The sequence below is a fragment of the Podarcis cretensis genome (genome assembly GCF_951804945.1).
Source record: "Podarcis cretensis genome assembly, chromosome: 13".
Classification (NCBI taxonomy): Eukaryota; Metazoa; Chordata; class Lepidosauria; order Squamata; family Lacertidae; genus Podarcis; species Podarcis cretensis.
Window position 1 is genome coordinate 21,614,599 of NC_137182.1, and position 20,111 is coordinate 21,634,709.

The following is a 20,111-nucleotide window of genomic DNA, read 5'->3' on the forward strand; positions in this document are numbered from 1 at the left end:
AGCAACTATTCCCTGCCACCTCCCCTGTTTGCTCTGCTAATATTGCCCTTCCCTGTAGGGCCACTGCAAGGATTACTAGGCCTGTAATTACTCTTAACACTAAGCAATATTATGTACACGCATTATGATTTTATTTGCAGCCTGATTACCATCTGAATTTCTGTATGACAAACTATACAGATGAGGATCATACCAACACTACTTAATAATACCCAGTAATAACATTTAAGAAATCTTCCACTGGATCACAGTTCACAGCATATCCTTGCCAATTAACAGAACCACTCCACTAGAGTAACATAGCTAGAGCTCATCCTTTCTCATAATCTTGGTTTCCTAGAACATAAATTCATAACAAGAGCTTGGACATTTTAATCCTTTGGGATTTCTATCTTTATGAGTTCATCTTGGTCACCTTAGACTCCGCATTCTTCCGGGGTGTGTTACTTTCCTTTATTTTTTTACAAAGCAAGAGCTCTCTGTCAGAGCAACACGGTAAGGCAGAAATGCAAGTGGTGTAGCTTCAGCCCATCACCGCAGCTTCCGGCTCAGAGAAGCTTCACCTGTTGAATTGGCCAGATAAATAAGTGCCTGTGGTTGTGTTATGTTTTCATATCTTGGCAGACCAAGAGTGGGACTGGACAGGATATTTGATCCAAGACAGGTGTGAGAATCTCCTAAAATAAGGAAGGGGAAGCATCCCCCCTCCCCCGGAAACAGTGTGGGATCTGATCCTATGCATCCTTACCTGACTTTATGAAAGGGGCGGTCTCTGCTGCTTTTGCAGTAATCAAACTGGGAATGAATTCACCTGATCCACATTCCTCTCTAAAAGGATTTACAGAAACCTGAAGCAGCAACTATCAGTTGCATCAGACGCCTTCTAAAAAACACAGGTTTCCATTTCTCCTGGGACATAAAATTGAATCCCATTTTTATTTTTCGAAATACCCCAAATTCTGGTTTTATATGCTTTTATACCACTGTTTTTTATGTTGTGTCGGTTATTTTTTTTAAAAAAACAACAACACAATAATAGTGTTCAATTTTTAATGTTGTACAGCACTTAAAGCTTCTTTTTAAAATATTAGTATTAAAACATATATATGCATTAAATAAATAAATAAATGACTCAAGCACTGCACTGACTTGGAAAAAAACAACAAAAATGGCAACTGGGGGTGGTGGGATTCAGGTAACTTACAGAAAGTAGGAAGAAGCAGACCTGCCTTTCAAGTCTAAGGCTGCAAATTTATGCACACTTACTGAGCAGCAACTTCCACTGAATTCAATGGGGCTTATTCCCGAATATTCATGTACAGGCTTGCATTATAAAGCTGCAAAATCCTATGCATGCTTGTCTGGGCTAATTTCTGACTAAAGGCAGAGCCACACTGCACAGCTGCCATTACTTGGGAGTAAGGCCCATTAACTTCCAAAGAAATAAGCTTAAAATGGAAAAGCTGGGATCCTAGCAGAATTCCAAGGTAGGAATTATTTAGAAAGGATCCGAGCCCCCCCCCCCGAACTTGAAGCATGGGAAGTCCCCCCAAACAAAATTATAATTTGGCAGAATATTTGGACTATATGATTTGTATAATTTGGACTATTTAATGTGATTTGATTGGATTGTTAAAATGGAAAATTTAATAAAAAATTATTTAATAATAAAAAAGGAATTATTTAGAAAGGATCTGAAAATTAAACTGCCATTTATATCATCATGCCCTTGTACAAAGCTAAGGTGAGACCCCATTTGGTAGGGCATGGACGGTTCTGGCTGCCTCATCTCAGGAAGGATATCACACAGCTGGAAATGGTTCAGAAAAACACAACCAAAAATATCTAGGGGATACAGAAAACTCCACTATGAGAAGCAGCAACAAAACTGCTAGCACAAGTGCAAAGCTAAGCATTAGATGACCAAGGGGTTCCTTCCAATTCTACAGCTGAAATTAAAGGTAAAGGTAAAGGGACCCCTGACCATTAGGTCCAGTTGTGACCGACTCTGGGGTTATGGCATTCATCTCACTTTATTGGCCGTGGGAGCTGGCGTACAGCTTCCGGGTCATGTGGCCAGCATGACTAAGCCGCTTCTGGCAAACCAGAGCAGTGCACGGAAACGCTGTTTACCTTCCCGCCGGAGCAGTACCTATTTATCTACTTGCACTTTGACGTACTTTCGAACTGCTAGGTTGGCAGGAGCAGGGACTGAGAAACGGGAGCTCACCCCGTTGCAGGGATTCAAACCGCCGACCTTCTGATCGGCAAGTCCTAGGTTCTGTGGTTTAACCCACAGTGCCACCCACGTCCCTTACTGCTGGAATTGGGCAGGGTATAAACAATAAAATTCTTGTTGGTGTTATTAATACAATTCTAAGATTCTAGGTTTTTTTCCTTTTTTAGTTTTATGGAGGGGAACCCTAGAGTAAAGGGGCACATGATGGAAGTGTGTAACATTTTGTGCATTAAATGAGGGAAGTGGATAATAAGGAGCAGTTTTTCCTCCCCTTGTAAGGTTTGAACCCAAGGCCACCCAGCCAGCAAAGAGGAATAAATTTAACAGCACATGGTTTAAAGCACGAAGTCTGCTCCTGTAAGATGGTGCAGCGATGTTCACCAACTTAGATGGCTTTCAAAAGGAGAGGATTAGACAAGTGAATGGAAGTTAAGTCTTTCCATGGCTACTAGACATTATGGCTATGTTCCATGTCTGCTATCAGAGGCAGTATGCTGGGGACGAGAGAGGGCAATGTTGCAGGTTGTCCTGTTTGTGTGGGCATCCCATAAGCACATGGCTGGCCAGCTCTGAGACCAGGAAGCTAGATTAGAAGGTGGTTTCGGCCAGAGCTTGTTTCATAGAATCATAGAGTTGGAAGGGACCCAATGGTCATCTAGTCCAACCCCCCGCAATGCAGGAATCTCAACTAAAGCATCCATGACAGACGGCCACCCAAGTTCTGCTTGAAAACCTCCAAGGAAGGTTTTCCTCAAGAGCAAGCTGCTCTGGACTTCTTGAACCTGATAGGGATAGCAATGAAAGGCTTACAACCCTATCCACACTTAAAGGTAAAGGTACCCCAGACCATTAGGTCTAGTCGTGGACGACTCTGGGGTTGCGGCGCTCATCTGGCTTTACTGGCTGAGGGAGCCAGCATTTGTCCGCAGCTTCCAGGTCATGTGGCCAGCATGACTAAGCCGCTTCTGGCGAACCAGAGCAGCGCACGGAAATGCCCTTTACCTTTCCACCGGAGTGGTACCTATTTATCTACTTCCACTGGTGTGCTTTCGAACTGCTAGGTTGGCAGGAGCTGGGACAGAGCAACGGGAGCTCACTCATCATGGGGATTCGAACCTCCGACCTTCTGATCCGCAAGCCCAAGAGGCTCAGTGGTTTAGACCACAGCACCACTGCGTCCACACTTACGCAGGAGTAAATCCCGTCGTAGGCGGTCAGATTTACTCCTGAGTAAAGGATGCAGTTATTTCTCAGGACTGTCAATCCCGGGAGACCTTCGTTCGCGGTAAACAAGCGTCGGTTCTGGCTGTCAATCCCGGAGTCGCAACAGATCTCAAAGTAAACAAGCCGCAGTCACTTCGGGAGCGGGAGCTTCGCAGGTGAAGAAAGTTATTTGTTCCAGGGCCAATAATTGCATGGAGTGCAGGGTGTTCGGTTACCTGGGCCCGCCCACGTGGTCCTCCCCACCCCTCTTCTTCCCCTAAGGAAATTTATAAGAATTTTTTTTAGGGCTGTACTTTGTTGATCTCAGTTAAAACACACGCACACAGTTTCATCAAGAAGATCCTCTGTTCAGTTTTTTTCCTTTTCTGTTGATACCAACACAACCAGTTAATGTTATTAAATAAACGCGATCGGCCTTGCTTGGTTAAACCAAAATACCTGGGTTCAAATGGATTAATAATAATAATAATAATAATAATAATATCAACACAATTTGCGGGGGTGGGGACTCCGAATTTCACTAATTTAACTGCAGGCTGCAGTTTAACTGGCGAATATTGGGCACGAGCCTTTATTAAATATAATTCGCTTCTCTCTCTCTCTCTCTCTCTCTCTCTCTCTCTCTCTTTTGCCAGCTTATTCTGCAACCGACCACATGCTTACGTGGGAGCAAATCCCCTTGAACTCAATGGGGTTTACTTCTGAGTAGACTGCTCCTGTCCACTTCATTTCTACCGGAAACGGTCTCCAAAAGGAAACCACAAAGCGATCTCGCACGGCTTGTCTACTGAGAAGGAAGCCCCATTTGTTTTCTATGGGATTTACTCCCGAGTAAAAGCGCGCGGGCCGCGCAAACTGCGCTCTCACTCCCGTTGGACTCAATGGAAATTATTTGCGCGTAAACGCGCGTAGGAGCGCGCTTCTTATCTGCTTGAAATCCAGCAGTGCAAAACAGCGGGGGAGTTCTCCTGCGCAAACCCCGCCAAAGTGAAAAGTAAGCTCTCTTTCCCCTCTTTAAAAAAAATAATACACAATTCTTGTGGTTTTATAAACCGGTTGAAGACGCCGCTTGTCTTTGATAGACGAGGAGAGACCTAAATAATGACCGCCTACACGCAATCCACGAAGTACGAGATGTCAGCTAGTCAGAAAGATTAAAGTGCCGAGCCCTTAAGGAATAATTTAAGTTGAAAAGAAAAAATCAAGGCGCCTGACCCTGTGTCTACGTTAAAAAAAAAAGTTTAATAAATATAAACACGAAGAAAAAGAAAATGGAACACCGCCCCTCCAGTCAGTCTAAGAAAAGCCTTAATATTTCTGCATCAATTAGAGCACGCGTAAATCTGGATTGAGATCAAGGCTGCAATGCTGTATTTAAGCACACCATTTACCTGGGAGTAAGTCCCATGGAGTCAAATGGGGCTTGCTTCAGAGTATACAATGGCTGGGGTTTGAGGAGTTGCCATCGAAATCAGTTGGAACTAAGCCGTGACTTGAGCGATTTAAATTGTTAAGACTGTAATTCAAGGGGACCAGTTCGGTCTGGATCCAACCGATGATTTTATTTTAGTTTATCGATTGCCAGATTTTCTTCGGATGGCTGTGTTCTGTTATGCTGAAGGATCTACTGGGTGGGGGACGTGGATTGGCTGCGTGTGTAAGGAGTAGATGCACGAGGATCGAGGCCCTCAGAAACTTAAACGGGGGAAGGGGGAGATCTGAATGTGTGCGTGAATATATAATATATATAATTTCTAATATATAAATATGTGTTATAAAATTTTATTGTTATTGTTATTATTATGCTCTCTAATGGAAATTTTACCTAAAATCCTGAAGTTTCCCACAACTTTTATGATCAGAAATGTCTCTGAACGCGAATGGTAAAAGCCAGTTATGGACTCCTTTGAGTACAGGAATCACAAGCGACCGACCTTGCACGCACACAACTGATTTTAAAAGACCGTCAAGGTGACGTCTCGGTGCACAAATCCGCCGGTGGTTCTCCTGCAAATCAACCTCGCGCTCTTGCGCAGGAGAACTTCCCGCCGGAGCCTACAACGCAGGTGCCTCCCACCCCAGGCGAAGTTGACCGTTTCCCCGCTGTCTCTAACACTGGGGTTGCTAAAAAAGAATTGGGGGGGGGAATCATACCCGACTAGCCGCTTCTTAAACTCTTGGTTCTCTAAAGCAAGAAATCTGGTCTGCCAGTATTGAAACACAGTTGCCGAAATCTTGATTTTAAAGACTTTGGAGACCGCCTTTCACTGCACAAAAAACAAGGCGGTTTGCAAAATAAAACCAATAACCGTAATAAAACCAGATATCTGAAGTTTAGTAGAGCCAGGGCGATGAATTATTCCCTGAGAGAACATGGAAGTTTTTTTTGGGGGGGGGGTGTTGTTTGTTTATTAGGCTAGGTGGGACTAACACACCTGCAACCACAGGTGGCCGTCGTGTTAATATATTGTTATTATTGTACATTATTATTAATATACAACAACTCTAAGGAGAGATCACTGAGTGGGATCATTGGCTCACCTAGCTCAGTATTAAATATAATGGCTGGCAGGGTCATTTCAGCATGGAGATTCTCTCGGTCCTGCGTAAAGATGATTATTATTATTATTACTGTATTATTATTATTATTATTATTATTATTACTGTATTATTATTATTACTGTATTATTATTATTATTACTGTATTATTATTATTATTATTATTATTATTATTACTGTATTATTATTACTGTATTATTATTACTGTATTATTATTACTGTGTTGTTTTGTTGTTGTTGTTGTTTATTAAGCATTTATTCTAAGAGATTCCCATACACTTGGATTCTGTCAAGCCGTCTTGAAACTGAAGGGGGCTTCCGATGCGTTTGGAAGAAAGATCTCAGGGCCTTATTCATTCATTGTCTAATTTAAAAAAGGGAAGGGGGCGAGGAGAAAGTCTGGAAACGAAAGCGCCCTTCAAGAAACTTAACACATCCAGAGCGGTCGCTCGGATGATTCATAGAAATAACGACCCGTCGAAAGCACAAACCTGCAGCAACGGTTTGACTGCATGAAATCATCTTCATTTCACCATGTCAGGTTTTAAATCGAGATTTTAATTAGCCAGGTTTGAGGACGCTCAGGAATTGGAGCGCGGATTAAATGGAACCCTTGAAATTAACCACATAAGAACACTTTCCTCCTTAAGGAAGAGCTTGCTTTGCCAGCCGGGAGGAACCACAAGACGAGCCCAAGAAACCGAACAGAAATGAAGCAGCGAAATTAACCTGATATTTAACACCGCCTAAACTGCAGGCCTTCGGGGGGAGGGAATGCGCAGCGGGTGGAAACGGCGGGGCTTTCGGGTTCACGCCAAAACGCGCGCGCACAAAACCAGATCGCTGGTTTTAAAAACGACAGGTGAGCGATTTCTGCTTTCTTAAAAGCGCTCTTTAACTCGGATCGCCTCTGCTCCACTAAAATGATCTACAGGGCGATCCCGCGCGCGCTTCCTCGGAAGGAAACCCCTGTGCACGCGCAACGAGGGTTTTTGTTTTTAAGCCTTCTGCTGCTCACGGCTCCTTTCCGAAGGAAAAATAAAACGGAGAGGTTATTAAATGGTTTAAATAAATTACTTGGGACGCACAGGCCGAAATTATTCCACGCGGTGTCTCTATTCTCCGCGAACGTTTCTGGGGTTGCTGGGATGAAGCCAAGCGGACTCCTGGCCTCGCCTTTTACTTATTCCAGAGACCGGTGTGTTTTCTGCCAAGCTCTTCCGCAGTAGGCGTAGGGTCATGCTTTTATAATAATAATAATTTAAAAAACCCGGTTCAATTCGGGTTATCTTGCCTTTCCATGCCCCAAAACTCATTGCACTGACGGATTCGATTTTAATGCTGATTTTAAACGCCCTCACCTGCTGAAGCTTAAATATAAAAACATCAAAAGGGCCGCTATGTTGCCTATTTTCTTCTTCAAAGCCAGAAAACCAGGACTTGCCACGGTTCCGCGCTAACGTTGTTTGTGGGTTTTTGGAGGTGTTGTTTTTTACATTTCCGACACACCGCAATTTATGGCACTACTTTCAATTAATTTTATTATTATATAATTGAAAGTCTTAATACCACATTTATTAGTGTATTTGTTTTGAAAGGGATTTTGCAGCCGCCTCTTCCCCCATACCACAAGCCTGTAATAAAAGAATCAGCCTCCCTTGGGGGGGGGGGGGGAATCACTGGCGTCAACGTTTATTGGTTTTAAGGGCTCTTGGTGAGTGGCGTTTTAACGCATTTGTTTGTAGGCCGCCTTGGGAAGTTTCGGGCTGAAAGGCGAATCATTAAAATAACAACGACAACGGAATTACTTCTAGGATTTCTTTTTGAAGCCAGGGTTCCCCGGCTCATACCACATGCTACACGGAAGCAAGTCCCACTGCATTCAATCCAACTAAATGCACACAGGATTGCAGCTTTAAAAAAAAATCCTCTGTACAGGTCACTTGGATTCTCCCAAGCGTTGCGCTACTGGTCTGCAACCCTATTCCTGCGCAATCCGCTGAACACAGTGGATTTACTTCCCAGTAGACGCGCATAGGGTTGCACAGTTCCTCTTCTACAAGCGCGCACCCGTTTAAACGGAAGCGATTTGTGGAAAATTGCGCGCTCCGACGCAATGCTTCCAAACCATTTTTAAACATTGTTTTCATTAATGATTTCCTTGGGTTACAAAAGTACGTACATTGTCTCTGTTTTCAGATCATAAAGTCCTTTCTACTGATCAGTTGTATTCGATGTGAGATATTAATAATTCTCAGTATCCCAACAGAATTGATTTGACAGCCTTAACGCTGCCGTGCAACACACTTTACCTAGGAGTAACCCTGTTAAAGTCTATGGGGTTTACTCCTGAGAAGAACAAGAAGGTCCGACCTGCTATTCAATCAGATTCGCAGGGCAAGGCGGATTGTATACGTGCGCGCCCATTGTAGTCCGCCTTGCTCTGCAAACGTGATTACACTCGGTGTAAAAACAATTCTAATAAATCGATCATGTTGTTTCGCTAGACTGACGCGCCACCCTAATCCCATTTACCTAGGAGTAAACGGCATGACAAAGGAACCACTTCTCCTCCAATTTGAGAACTAATTTACCTCTTGCCTAACGAAGAGCTCTGTGTCATTCGAAAGCCGCCACAACCTCCTGTTTCTAACCAACAGCAACTGGTGCCATCAAAAGCCAGGATCGTTTGACACCTCTTAGCTGACCGCGCTTCGTCAAGAAATCTGTTCCTGGGATTTCAGCGGGGCTTTCTCGCCAGGAAGCACGTTTAGGATCGCGCGCAATCAGGACGCAACCAGGCGGCCTAAGTCTTACTGATCTCAATGGGCGTGGGGAAGCTCGCGACCTACCCAACATAGTGCTTTGGGGCCAAGTCTCACTGAACTCAAGAGGCGCTTACTTCCGAGTAAACGGGCCCAGCAGCGAGCTGGGAAGCGCCGACGGATAAGGCGACCCTTTCTGTCTTGAGGCAGCGTTCTGGGTAACTCTGAGGTGGCTGCAACAAAAAGAAAACCGAGGCCACGTGTTTTGTGTGTTTGCGCGTGGGGTGGGACGGAATCTTATGAACGGTCTTTCTCCGCTAGCCGCGCCAGCTAGGAAGATCCCTCTTAATTTTGGAGTCTTGGATTGCATGATTAAGCGATATGGAAGCGGGTTGCCCCTGTGGCAAGTAGTAATCATCGCCTCCTCGAATTGTAGCGCCACGGCGCGTTCCAATTAATTATTAATTAATCATTAATTAAGCCGTCGGTGCGTGCGATCTACGCCGGCCTAATAAATCGAAATTGCTCTTCAACCAAACAGAGAGGGCAGCGCTTGCAAATGGATTTCCGTGATGCTGCAATTCTGCCTCAAATTACCATAAAGACATCTTCTATCTCCCTTGCTGATCTTGACAGGTGCCAATTAAAAAGAGTGTTTGTGGGGGGGGGGTGAGGGCTGGGGATTCAAATATATAAACAAGACACGCTGCGAGGAAACAAATTATTGGCTATAATTCAGGGCTTCTTTTGAAGAAGCGGCGCGCGGGGGGGTTTGAGAGCTGCCTGGACTCCTCGTTTCAAGAGGGCAGCCTATTGTTCTTCGGGGTTGATGGAGAAGCACTCTGTGCATGCTCAGACGCACTGTTATTGCCTGGGCAGTCAAGGGGGTAGTAACTCAACTCCTCCCCATCTCCAGCTATTAAGATGAGAAGCATTGCTTTGTCTGTAAATTTAATAGCATAAATATTCCTTGAATATAAACAATGCATATTCCTTGCTTGGGCAGTGGAAAATGCAGACCGAGAGAGCCAAGCGCGGGAGCCCATCCGTTTCACAGCCGTGTTTTCTACCACTCGGGTCCTAGAGCTGTATTGGAAATGGCAATATATTACAAACATTCTGCTAGGGCGACTGGAGATGTAAGAATTGGTGCAATCGAAAAATCCCAAGTTCACACACACACTTAATAATCAAGAAACGAGTTAAGTCTAACTTGGATTTCCCCCCAAGTTTAACATTATGGACCCAGTTTCACAAAAAAGTTGAACAGAAACACCCATGGAAGGGAGCTAATTTTATGGGTTAATTTCAGTCCAGACTATCTAGCTGAAAATGGCTCAGCATATCCTGTTTCTAAAGCATCCTTTTTTCAAAATAAAAATAAATCAGTCCTGTAGCTGATTCAAGAATATTCTTATGCATCTTTTTAAATCTTATGCATAAGACATCATTTTACCACTGCACTCTGAAGCACCCACCCCACTCCAATTCATTAAGATAGGAAATGGGGGAGGAGGACTGGGTTTGGAATGTCCTCTGTCTAAATCACATTTAAATAAAAAATTAAAAGTATAAAAGTTAGCATTTCCATTTCAGATTTAGAACAAAAAATCTAAACAACTGACAATGTTTTCAGTTACAGCGTTCATATGTTTCCCATTTATGAACCACCGGATGACTTTTAAATGGCTTTTTAGAAAAAGAAGAAAGGAAGATCAATTGCTTCTTTTAAATCCAATAATAATTTTTCAAAATGCAGCAGGCCCTAAAACAAACAAAACATCTACAAATCCACTGCAGTTCAGTGTCTCAGGAATGAATCCATCTAACATTCTTTTTTCTTAGGTTTGGGAGCTCAGTTTAAAGCCAAGTTGGTTGGGGATGGCATGCAACAGAGAAGCCCCTTTGCAATGCAAAACATGCCAGAGAAATATTAATATATTTGCATGCCCTCTTTGGAAGAAACCAAGTCAAGCAGTTTCCTATTAAAGGATTCTGCAGAGTTTGCCTCGTCGTCTGAGCAAGCATCTGGGTTTTGTCAAAATTATTTAAAATGCTACCCAGAACGGATAGGGACTCATTCCAATGATATCCCTTGATAGTATGTCAGAAGGAGGGGGAGGAATGAGAAAGAAAATTGCCCATCAAATGTGTCAAGAAGGAGCTGTGAATGGAAGCGATATAGGTAAAGGTAAAGGGACCCCTGACCATTAGGTCCAGCCGTGGCCGACTCTGGATTTGCGGCGCTCATCTTGCTTTATTGGCCGAGAGAGCCGGCGTTTGTCCGCAGACAGCTTCCAGGTCATGTGGCCAGCATGACTAAGCCGCTTCTGGCGAACCAGAGCAGCACACGGAAATGCCGTTTACCTTCCTGCTGGAGTGGTACCTATTTATCTACTTGCACTTTGTGCTTTTGAACTGCTAGGTTGGCAGGAGCAGGGACCGAACAACAGGAGCTCACCCCGTCACGGGGATTCAAACCGCCGACCTTCTGATCGGCAAGTCTGTGGTTTAACCCACAGCGCCACCCGCGTCCCTGGAAGAGATATACCCCCCCCCCCAAAAAAAAAATACAAAAGAAAAGTTTTCCTAAAGTACTGGGGATGGAATATATCTCTCCCTGCATGGTGGGCCACAGACTGTATCCCATTTCTGACATAAAGTAAGTGTGTGTGTAGCATCCTGTCTTGGAGCTGAGGAAGCGTCTTGGATCAAAAGGCACTCTGCCCATGTGCAAAGGGTGGAACAAACTGAAAACAGCCAGGGCTCAGCCCCAGAACATCAGTCTAAGGGCTGCCATGAGGCTTGCTGGGTGGCTGAACCTCCCTCATCCTCCTGTGGCAAGTTACTTACACAGCACCATCCAGGTACATGGCAGTTTTACAGAGCAATACAATCAAGAGGCAACAAGGCCTTGCCTGCAGGCGCTTTCGATCTGAACAGAGCAGGAAACAGGAGAGGACTGAAGAGAAGAGGGTTAACAAAGGGTGATTGTGAACAACTGCAGTTAGGAGAGCTCCAGCTTCAGGACGAGGACTAAAGGGGTTGCCAAAAGCCTGCACACCACACATCTAAACCCCTCCTATCCTCTTTTGCCTATGTACCTCTTCTGTGGCACTTGTGACCCTTCTGACCATTTCCCAGACAGGGAGACTGAGGCAGAAAGACCAGGGCTTACCCACAGCAACCTATGGATTAAAGGAGAGGTGCAACAGCATCTTGGGCCTGGAAGGTATCAATCTCTCCAAAATTTCCCTCCCCCACCTCCAACAGTCCTGAGACATGGATACTCCTGTCCAAATACTCTTAAGTGTATACGAATAATAGAATTGTAGAGTTGGAAGGGAGCCAACGGGGTCGTCTCGCCAAACCTCTTGAAATTAGGCAGCTTCAAATACATTTGAAGATGACCGTAATGATTTTAAAAACCAAAAAACAACAACCAAGAAACCAAATACTATCCTATTTATAAAGGGTATCAGGAGCAGAGGAACTTATCTCCAGTGACTACAAGCCCCCAGTTATGTTCAGATAACTGCAAAGGTTGTTGCCCCAAGAGGAACGCTCGTTGTCCATAGAGATTTAGTCATGTCAACCTACTCCTGGTGATGTTTTTGGTGTCTGTCAGGTGGGTTGCCCCATGGGGCAAATGCTCTAGTAGCCCCTCCCATGAGCCTCTCTGCAGCTGGTGGCCAGGGGAGAGGTTTATTCCAAGTAAAATGTCTGTATCCAGACTTGGTGGACGGGAAAGAGACTTGCAAACTGCAAAGGATGTGCACGGAGCTGTACACCACAGTCCTTGTACAGTTCCCGCATCCACCAGGCTTCTGATTTGCATTTTGGTCTGCACCTAAGAACACAACTGAATTTGTGAAGCTGCCAACTGCTTCTCTACCGCTGTAGGCCGGTGGGTTGCATCTAACCAAGTCCACTGAAATTAGTGGCTCTCAGTTACCTATGCCCAGCTGACATTGGATGGAAACCAGGTGGTTTTCCTAGAGGGTATACAAAAGATAGGGTCCTCTGCAACACCCCAATCAAAAGTGGGTGTTTTCCACAAGTGATCGATGCTGGTTTGAGATCCCCACACTTGCGAATGTTGACTGATACAGGGCAGAAATGCAGAGTGAGAGAGACCAGGTGTTAATCCATTAGCACATTGGACTCAGTGCAGGCTTGACGCTGCATGAAGCCTAAATCCGATTTAAAGTTCACCTCAGGTGCTCACTAGGTACCCCTCCCCATCCTCGCTGATGATACCGGGGCACGGGGGTGCCAACTTGAATAAAATATTGGGGGGGGGGGAGGCAGGTAAATCCCGCCCCATATAATCGATCACAAGACAGTGCACGCACAGCATTTGAATGGCAATGCCCATTAAGGGGGGGGGCGGACCTTCAATTGCTTTATTGAAGGGACCGAAGGGACCTCTGCCCCTAGCAGTTGGTTCCAATGCCGGGGCAACATTTTATTTATATGCGTGTATGTATTAAATGCGTATTAAATGGGGGTTTGATGGAAAGGGGAAACGAATTGACCAACACTGCCAAATTTGGCATTAGACGCTACCGGAGACATAGGGTCTTTCCCCCCAAGTTCTGCCTCCCCAGTCAAAAGATCAGCTCCCCCAACTCATCGCTCTCAAGGCATCCACATTCGCGACCCCTTTACTACGTGTCCTTTTCAGACTTTTTGTGCTTGCCCACGGAAAACGGGGGCCTTGTAACCGCTAGCCGTGACCGGCGCTTATGCCAAGGCTACTTACACTAGGCGAGCAGGCCCCCTCCAGCAGTTTACTCGTCACTGCGCCGCAACCCAGCCCTTGATCCGGATCGCCGACAAACCGGATCGGCGACCGTGTGAACGGCCTAGCCGGCTACTCCGGATCAAGTCAGAGAAAGACTACGCGCCGGGGGTGCTTTCGCTGCCCCAGAGGGATGCTTCTCTCCCCCTTCTCCCCCTTTCAAGACCCCCCTCCCCTCTCCAAGTCAGCCAGCCTCGCCTTACCCGTCTCCTCCAGCCTCGTCCCGTGTCCCAGGGCGCTGGAGGTCTGCTGGTAAGGCGAGTACGAGGCGCCGTGGTGGTGATGGTGGTGGTGGTAGAAAGCGTGGTGGGGGCTGCTGCCGGCTGCCCCGGGGTAGGGGGCGTAAGCCAGGGGTCTGCCGTACGAGGCTGCGCCGGGGGAAAAGGCGCCGCCCCCACCACCGTCGTGCGGCGGCGGCTGCAGCGCTTGCAGAGAGTAAGGGGGCGCCAAGCCGGGTTGCTGCTGCTGTTGCTGGTGATGGAGAGGCGGAGAGGGAGGTGGGGGGCCGAGCCCGAAGTCCAGGAAGGACGCCTTGGACGGGTCCGGAGGGCCCAGCAAGCTCTCGGCCAGAGAGTTCATCGTCATCATCCAAAGCTCGGCGGGGCTGGCGGCAGCCGGACGGAGCGGGCAGCGCCCAGGCGCAGCCGCATCCAGAGGAAGCCCCCCAAGAGCTGGGGCGGAGCGGGGTGGGGCGGAGGGGACTACCGGGTTCCAGCAGAGGATCGGCGGCTTCTGGGGGCGGCAGCGGCGGCGTGGGGCCCGGACAACCTCATGCCTGGGGCAGCGACTCCTTCCTCCTTGCCCAGATCAAGCTAAGTCCACCGCCACTGCTAGTATTCTTATTATTATTATTATGACTGTTATCGGTACTGATATTGATAAGGCCGCCGCCGATCGCTCACGTCCAAGCAGCGAGCTCCACTCCTCGCCTCTTCCCAAAACAATAAAGTTCCCCGCACCAGCGCCCTCTCGCCCAGCCAGCTTCCCGCGAAAGAGACGGCGAGGGCGAAGAGCTGCCTAAGGGGGCGGGGTAGCTCCCTTTCCGCCCTCGCGCCTCCATTCCGCCGCCTTTCATCTCCCCGCCGAGCCCCGCCCACCGCCTCTCCCGGTTGGCTCGGGAGGCTCAGTGACGTCACGGAGCCCCCTAGGGACACCCCTCATTAAGCGCCGGCTTGAAAGGCAGCTGTTGTTGGGATGAAGCCACGCCTACCTCCTGCCTTCTCTCTCTCTCTCCCCCCCCCCGCACCCACGACACACACGCACAGGGAGCCTAAGTTAGGGATGCAGCAGCGACAGGTTGGGGCTTGTCCTATTTTCCTCGCCCATCTTGGAAAGGGAGGAAAGGGAAGTCCAGGGCTGAAATGTTTGGCAACCCTGGGAGTGGGCGGGGCTGGCTGGCAGGGGAGGAGGGAGGGAGGCAGCAGGGGAGCTGGCTTGGGGAGTATCTGAAATTTCAGAGAAAAAACGACACAGTAAATAATTAGGTCCGGCGGGGGAGGATGGGGACCTGGGCTGAGATGGCGAAAAACGCCGTGTGGACAGGTCTGGACAAGTCCCCTTCACCCTTCCAAGTCCCTCTGGGGAAATGAAGAGGAATCCAGATAGAAAAGTTTGTCAACACACTTAGGGTGGTGGGGGAAGAGAATTCCCTTAAGATTTAATAGTTAAAAGAGCTGTAGAAAGCATAATACAATTGAAAGATGCGTTGCCCTATTGATGGGTATGGTTTCTCTATCCTTTTAATATAGTATGTTGAGTCAAGTATGGAACTGCTTGAAAGGTTTTCTTTAAAAAAACAAAACTATCTCATTGTTTTCTGTTTGTGGCTAGGACTAAGTCAGGCTTCCTCAAACTTGGCACTCCAGATGTTTTTGGCCTACAACTCCCATGATCCCTAGCTAGCAGGACCAGTGGTCAGGGGTGATGGGAATTGTAGTCTGGAGGGCCGAGGTTGAAGAAGCCTGGGCTAAGTGGTATCTGGTTTTCAACAGCGTGCTGTGTCACCAGCTAAACATCACTGTTTGTTTACTGATATTTCATGGTGTCTGAAATAAAGATGGAGGCATTGAGGTAGTTTGGAGCAATGGCTCCAAACTACAAGAAAGAAGATTCCACCTAAACATTAGGAAGAACCTCCTGACAGTAAGAGCTGTTCGACAGTGGAATTTGCTGCCAAGGAGTGTGGTGGAGTCTCCTTCTTTGGAGGTCTTTAAGCAGAGGCTTGACAACCATATGTCAGGAGTGCTCTGATGGTGTTTCCTGCTTGGCAGGGGGTTGGACTTGATGGCCCTTGTGGTCTCTTCCAACTCTATGATTCTATGATTCTATGATTCTATGACTGGCTTCACGGTTTCCCTCCACATTGTAATTTTTGCATTAGCACCCATCCATCCACCAACCTGATTCAGGATATATTGCAAGGTCAAAAATTATGAAACTGATATCACAAAATGGACTTCAGATTGGTTTTGGACGTTATATTGCTTCATGATTCAGGATATATCACCAGGTCAAACATTATGAGACTGATATTGCAACACAAACTTCAAACCAGTTTTGGATGATGTATCTATATATTGCCTGGGCAGGCCGGGTCGTCCTCTTATATACTTGCTGGGATTGACAAGGCATCTGACCCTCACCTGAATCTCATAGCTCTCCTGTAGCTGCCTCTGATTAGTTATCATTTAACTCTTGGGGGAAATAATTAGCATCACACGTCACGTGCATGGAAGTTGCCGAACCAATTAACCAACTAGGAGGATTACTGTTAATAGCACCAGTTTTCCTATAACTTGATATTGCTGGATAGTTTTGATTAACTAAAATAAGGATGAAGCTTGCAGATGCTTTGCTGCTCCCCCATTCCTCCGCCACTGCCGCCAGCCATATAGTTGGTGGGGCACAGCTGGCGGGTGTGCAGGGAAAGGGGAGGCACCGGCAAAGCCGCGCAGCTCCCCTACTTGCTGGGGTGCCCCTGAGAGGCCGGCGCCCTGGCGGAATGAACCACTAAGCCCTATGGGAAAGATGGCTCTGGCTTGTTCAATTACCCAGTCCATCACTCAAAATACTGAAGAGTATATGATGAAATGAGGAAGACAGTCAAATCATAATTTGTACCAAGAGTAATCTCCTTCATGGATCACTGCCTTGTCGTGGCGAAGGGGCTTGAACAACTCAGAGAAGCTATGAGCTATGGCGTGCAGGGCCACCCAAGATGAACAGGTCATAGTGGAGAGTTTTGACGAAACGTGGTCCACCTGGAGCAGGAACCGGAAAGCCACTCCAGTATCCCTGCCAAGAAAACTCCATGGACAAAGACAACAGGCATATAAAAGTTATGACGCTGGAAGATGAGCCCCTCAGGTCGGAAGGCGTCCAACACGCTACCGAGGAAGAGCGGAGGACAAGTACAAGTAGATTCAGAGCTGATGAAGTGGCTGGGCCAAAGCCGAAAGGTCGCTCAGTTGCGGATATGCCTGGAAGTGAAAGGAAAGTCCAATGCTGTAAAGAAAAATATTGCATAGGAACCTGGAATGTAAGAACCATGAACCTTGGTAAGTTGGATGTGGTAAAAAATGAGATGGCAAGAATAAATATTGACATCCTGGGCATCAGTGAACTAAAATGGACGGGAATGGGCGATTTCAGTTCGGATGATGATCTTATCTACTACTGTGGGCAAGAATCCCGTAGAAGAAATGGAGTGGGCCTCATAGTAAACAAAAGAGTGGCGAAAGCTGTACTGGGATACAATCTCAAAAATGATAGAATGATCTCAATATGAATCCAAGGCAGACCTTTTAACATCACAGTAATCCAAGTTTATGCACCAACTATCGGTGCTGAAGAAACTGAAATTGACCAATTCTATGAAGACTTACAACACCTTCTAGAAATGGCACCAAAGAAGAATGTTCTCATTATAGGGGAGTGGAATGCTAAAGTAGGGAGTCAAGAGATAAAAGGAACAACGGGCAAGTTTGGCCTTGGAGTTTAAAATGAAGCAGGGCAAAGGCTCTCCTTGAGGGCACTAGAAGAAGGGGATGACAGAGATGGTTGGACAGTGTTCTTGAAGCTACCAGCATGAGTTTGATCAAACTGCGGGAGGCAGTGGAAGACAGGAGTGCCTGGCATGCTCTGGTCCATGGGGTCATGAAGAGTCGGACACGACTAAATGACTAAACAACAACAGCAACCAAGAGTAATTAAGGAACAAGCATGTATAGAATGACCCTTCCAAAAATGAGAAGATTCTGGGGAAAAAATACTCTTTTATCCCATTCTATTTTTAATTTCCAATGACGACACTAATTCTAAAACCCTTGGCTAGCTGAACATTATTCAGTTTATGTCTTGTGTACAGTGATACCTCAGGTTAAGAACTTAATTCATTCTGGAGGTCCATTCTTAACCTGAAACTGTTCTTAACCTGAGGTACCACTTTAGCTAATGGGGCCTCCTGCTGCCGCCACGCCGCCGCCGCACAATTTCTGTTCTCATCCTGAAGCAAAGTTCTTAACCCGAGGTACTATTTTGCGTTAGCGGAGTCTGTAACCTGAGGTACCACTGTATTATCCATGTTTCATTATAATAACATACACCACACACACACACACACACATATATGTATGTATGTATTGCTTTGGTTGTGTTTGTCTCTGGGTGACCTAGGCAGTAATAATAACAATAATATAATAATAATTTATTATTTATACCCCGCCCATCTGGCTGGGTTTCCCCAGCCACTCTGGGCGGCTTCCAAAAGAATATTAAAATACTGTGATACATCAAACTTTAAAAGCTTCCCTAAACAGGGCTGCCTTCAGATGTCTTCTAAAAGTCTGGTAGTTGTTGTTCTCTTTGACATCTGGTGGGAGGGCATTCCACAGGGCGGGTGCCACTACCGAGAAGGCCCTCTGCCTGGTTCCCTGTAACTTGGCTTCTCGCAGTGAGGGAACCACCAGAAGGCCCTCGGTGCTGGACCTCAGTGTCCGGGTAGAATGATGGGGGTGGAGACGCTCCTTCAGGTATACTGGACCGAGGCCGTTTAGGGCTTTAAAGGTCAGCAGATTAAAATTTTATACCAGTTTTGGTTTCTTCTAAAGCGTCTTGGGATTGTAGTTGGTTTAGCATTCTTCTAACAGGGACACCCTCTGCAGCACTACAGTTCCTCTGAGACGGACTGTTAAACCAGTTGAACTCTACGATGTGGATATAAAACACAGGTCCCAGTTCGTTTTGCCAATCCTGCTCCTTGGACTCAAATAGCAGCCTGCCATATAGAAGCCTGCAGGGCAATCCTGACCATGTTTTTCTCACAACTAAGTCCCTTCGAACAAGTTAGGTGAGCTTTTTGGTGATGGGCAGTTTTGAATGTATTTGGAGGGTTGGTTGAGATGAGATTTGCAGTTGCAGCTAAAATAATAACATGCAAAGTTACTGATGTAATAGATCATTAGAACGACTACGATTTTTTTTCATGCTCCTGATGTAACTGCGATTGTGATGTTACTGCAAATGAATGTGCAAATGATATGTACTCTTTGATCGTTTTATATAACAACTGTTGCTAATTTTGTGTGTCATAAAAGATGGGGTTGTCTCTGCAGCACACTTTGTGTTACTTGCCCTGGCAACAAGGTACCTAAGTTTTGGCCCTGTTAAAAATATTCCATATGAGAATTAGGATTCCCAACTTAAAAAAAATAAAAATAAAAGGATTCCATTCATGGGTGTGGCTGGCTTCCCTAAATCAAGTAAATGACCCACTTAATTTTTATGATTGTAAGTTGTTTAATATTTTTTTTTTTAAATTGTGTTTCAATGCTAAAACCCCAGGACCTTAGGGTAAAGGGCGGGTAATAAATTAATAATAGCAAATTAATTTTATTTGCTGTAAAGAATGGATATATGTATGTTATTAACGTTAATCATGTTTTTGACACCCCCTTGAATTAGTTTCCCATGGCAAAGCTCGCCCGCCCCCACTCCCCTTGGTCCAGCCCGTTGCTTTAAAAAGCGACAAACAGCTCAGGCCGTGCGGCGGGTTTAATATTACAGAGTATGGAAGTGACTTGGCTCTTGCCCCTAGAGGAGAAATGGGTGGAATGGAATGCCGTGCGCTTTGGAAATCCAAAGTCCTTCCCCACTTCAATATCTGAGCACAAGAAGGACTTTGTTGCTCACGAGGCAAGGAGCAGAGCAGGCTTCCTCAACCTTAGCCCTCCAGATGTTTTTGGCCTACAACTCTCATGATCCCTAGCTAGCAGGACCAGTGGTCAGGGGTGATGGGGATTGTAGTCTCAAAACATCTGGAGGGCTGAGGTTGAGGAAGCCTGGAGTAGAGGATGGCAAGGAAGCAAATAGATCAGGTGGGAAGAACCTTTGGCCCTTTCAGAACTACATCTCCCATCAGCCCCAGTAAGCATGGCCAAGGGTCAGGGATGATGGAAGTTGTAGTTCAGCAACACCTGGGGGCCGAAGATTCCTCTGTGGAGGAAAGGGTTAGAAGGAATAG

At 46.2% G+C, this 20,111-nt stretch overlaps 1 protein-coding gene across 1 annotated transcript in view; it reads right to left on the reverse strand.

Moving 5' to 3' along the window:
• DLX4 (distal-less homeobox 4) overlaps positions 1–14,608 on the reverse strand; it is a 33,277-nt gene extending 18,669 nt beyond the window's left edge. The window contains exon 1 of the mRNA XM_079950027.1: positions 13,795–14,608. Coding sequence (XP_079806153.1) covers positions 13,795–14,179 — 385 coding nt within the window. The 5' untranslated portion in view covers positions 14,180–14,608. The remainder of the gene's footprint in view (positions 1–13,794) is intronic.
• Positions 14,609–20,111: the final 5,503 nt, after the last annotated feature.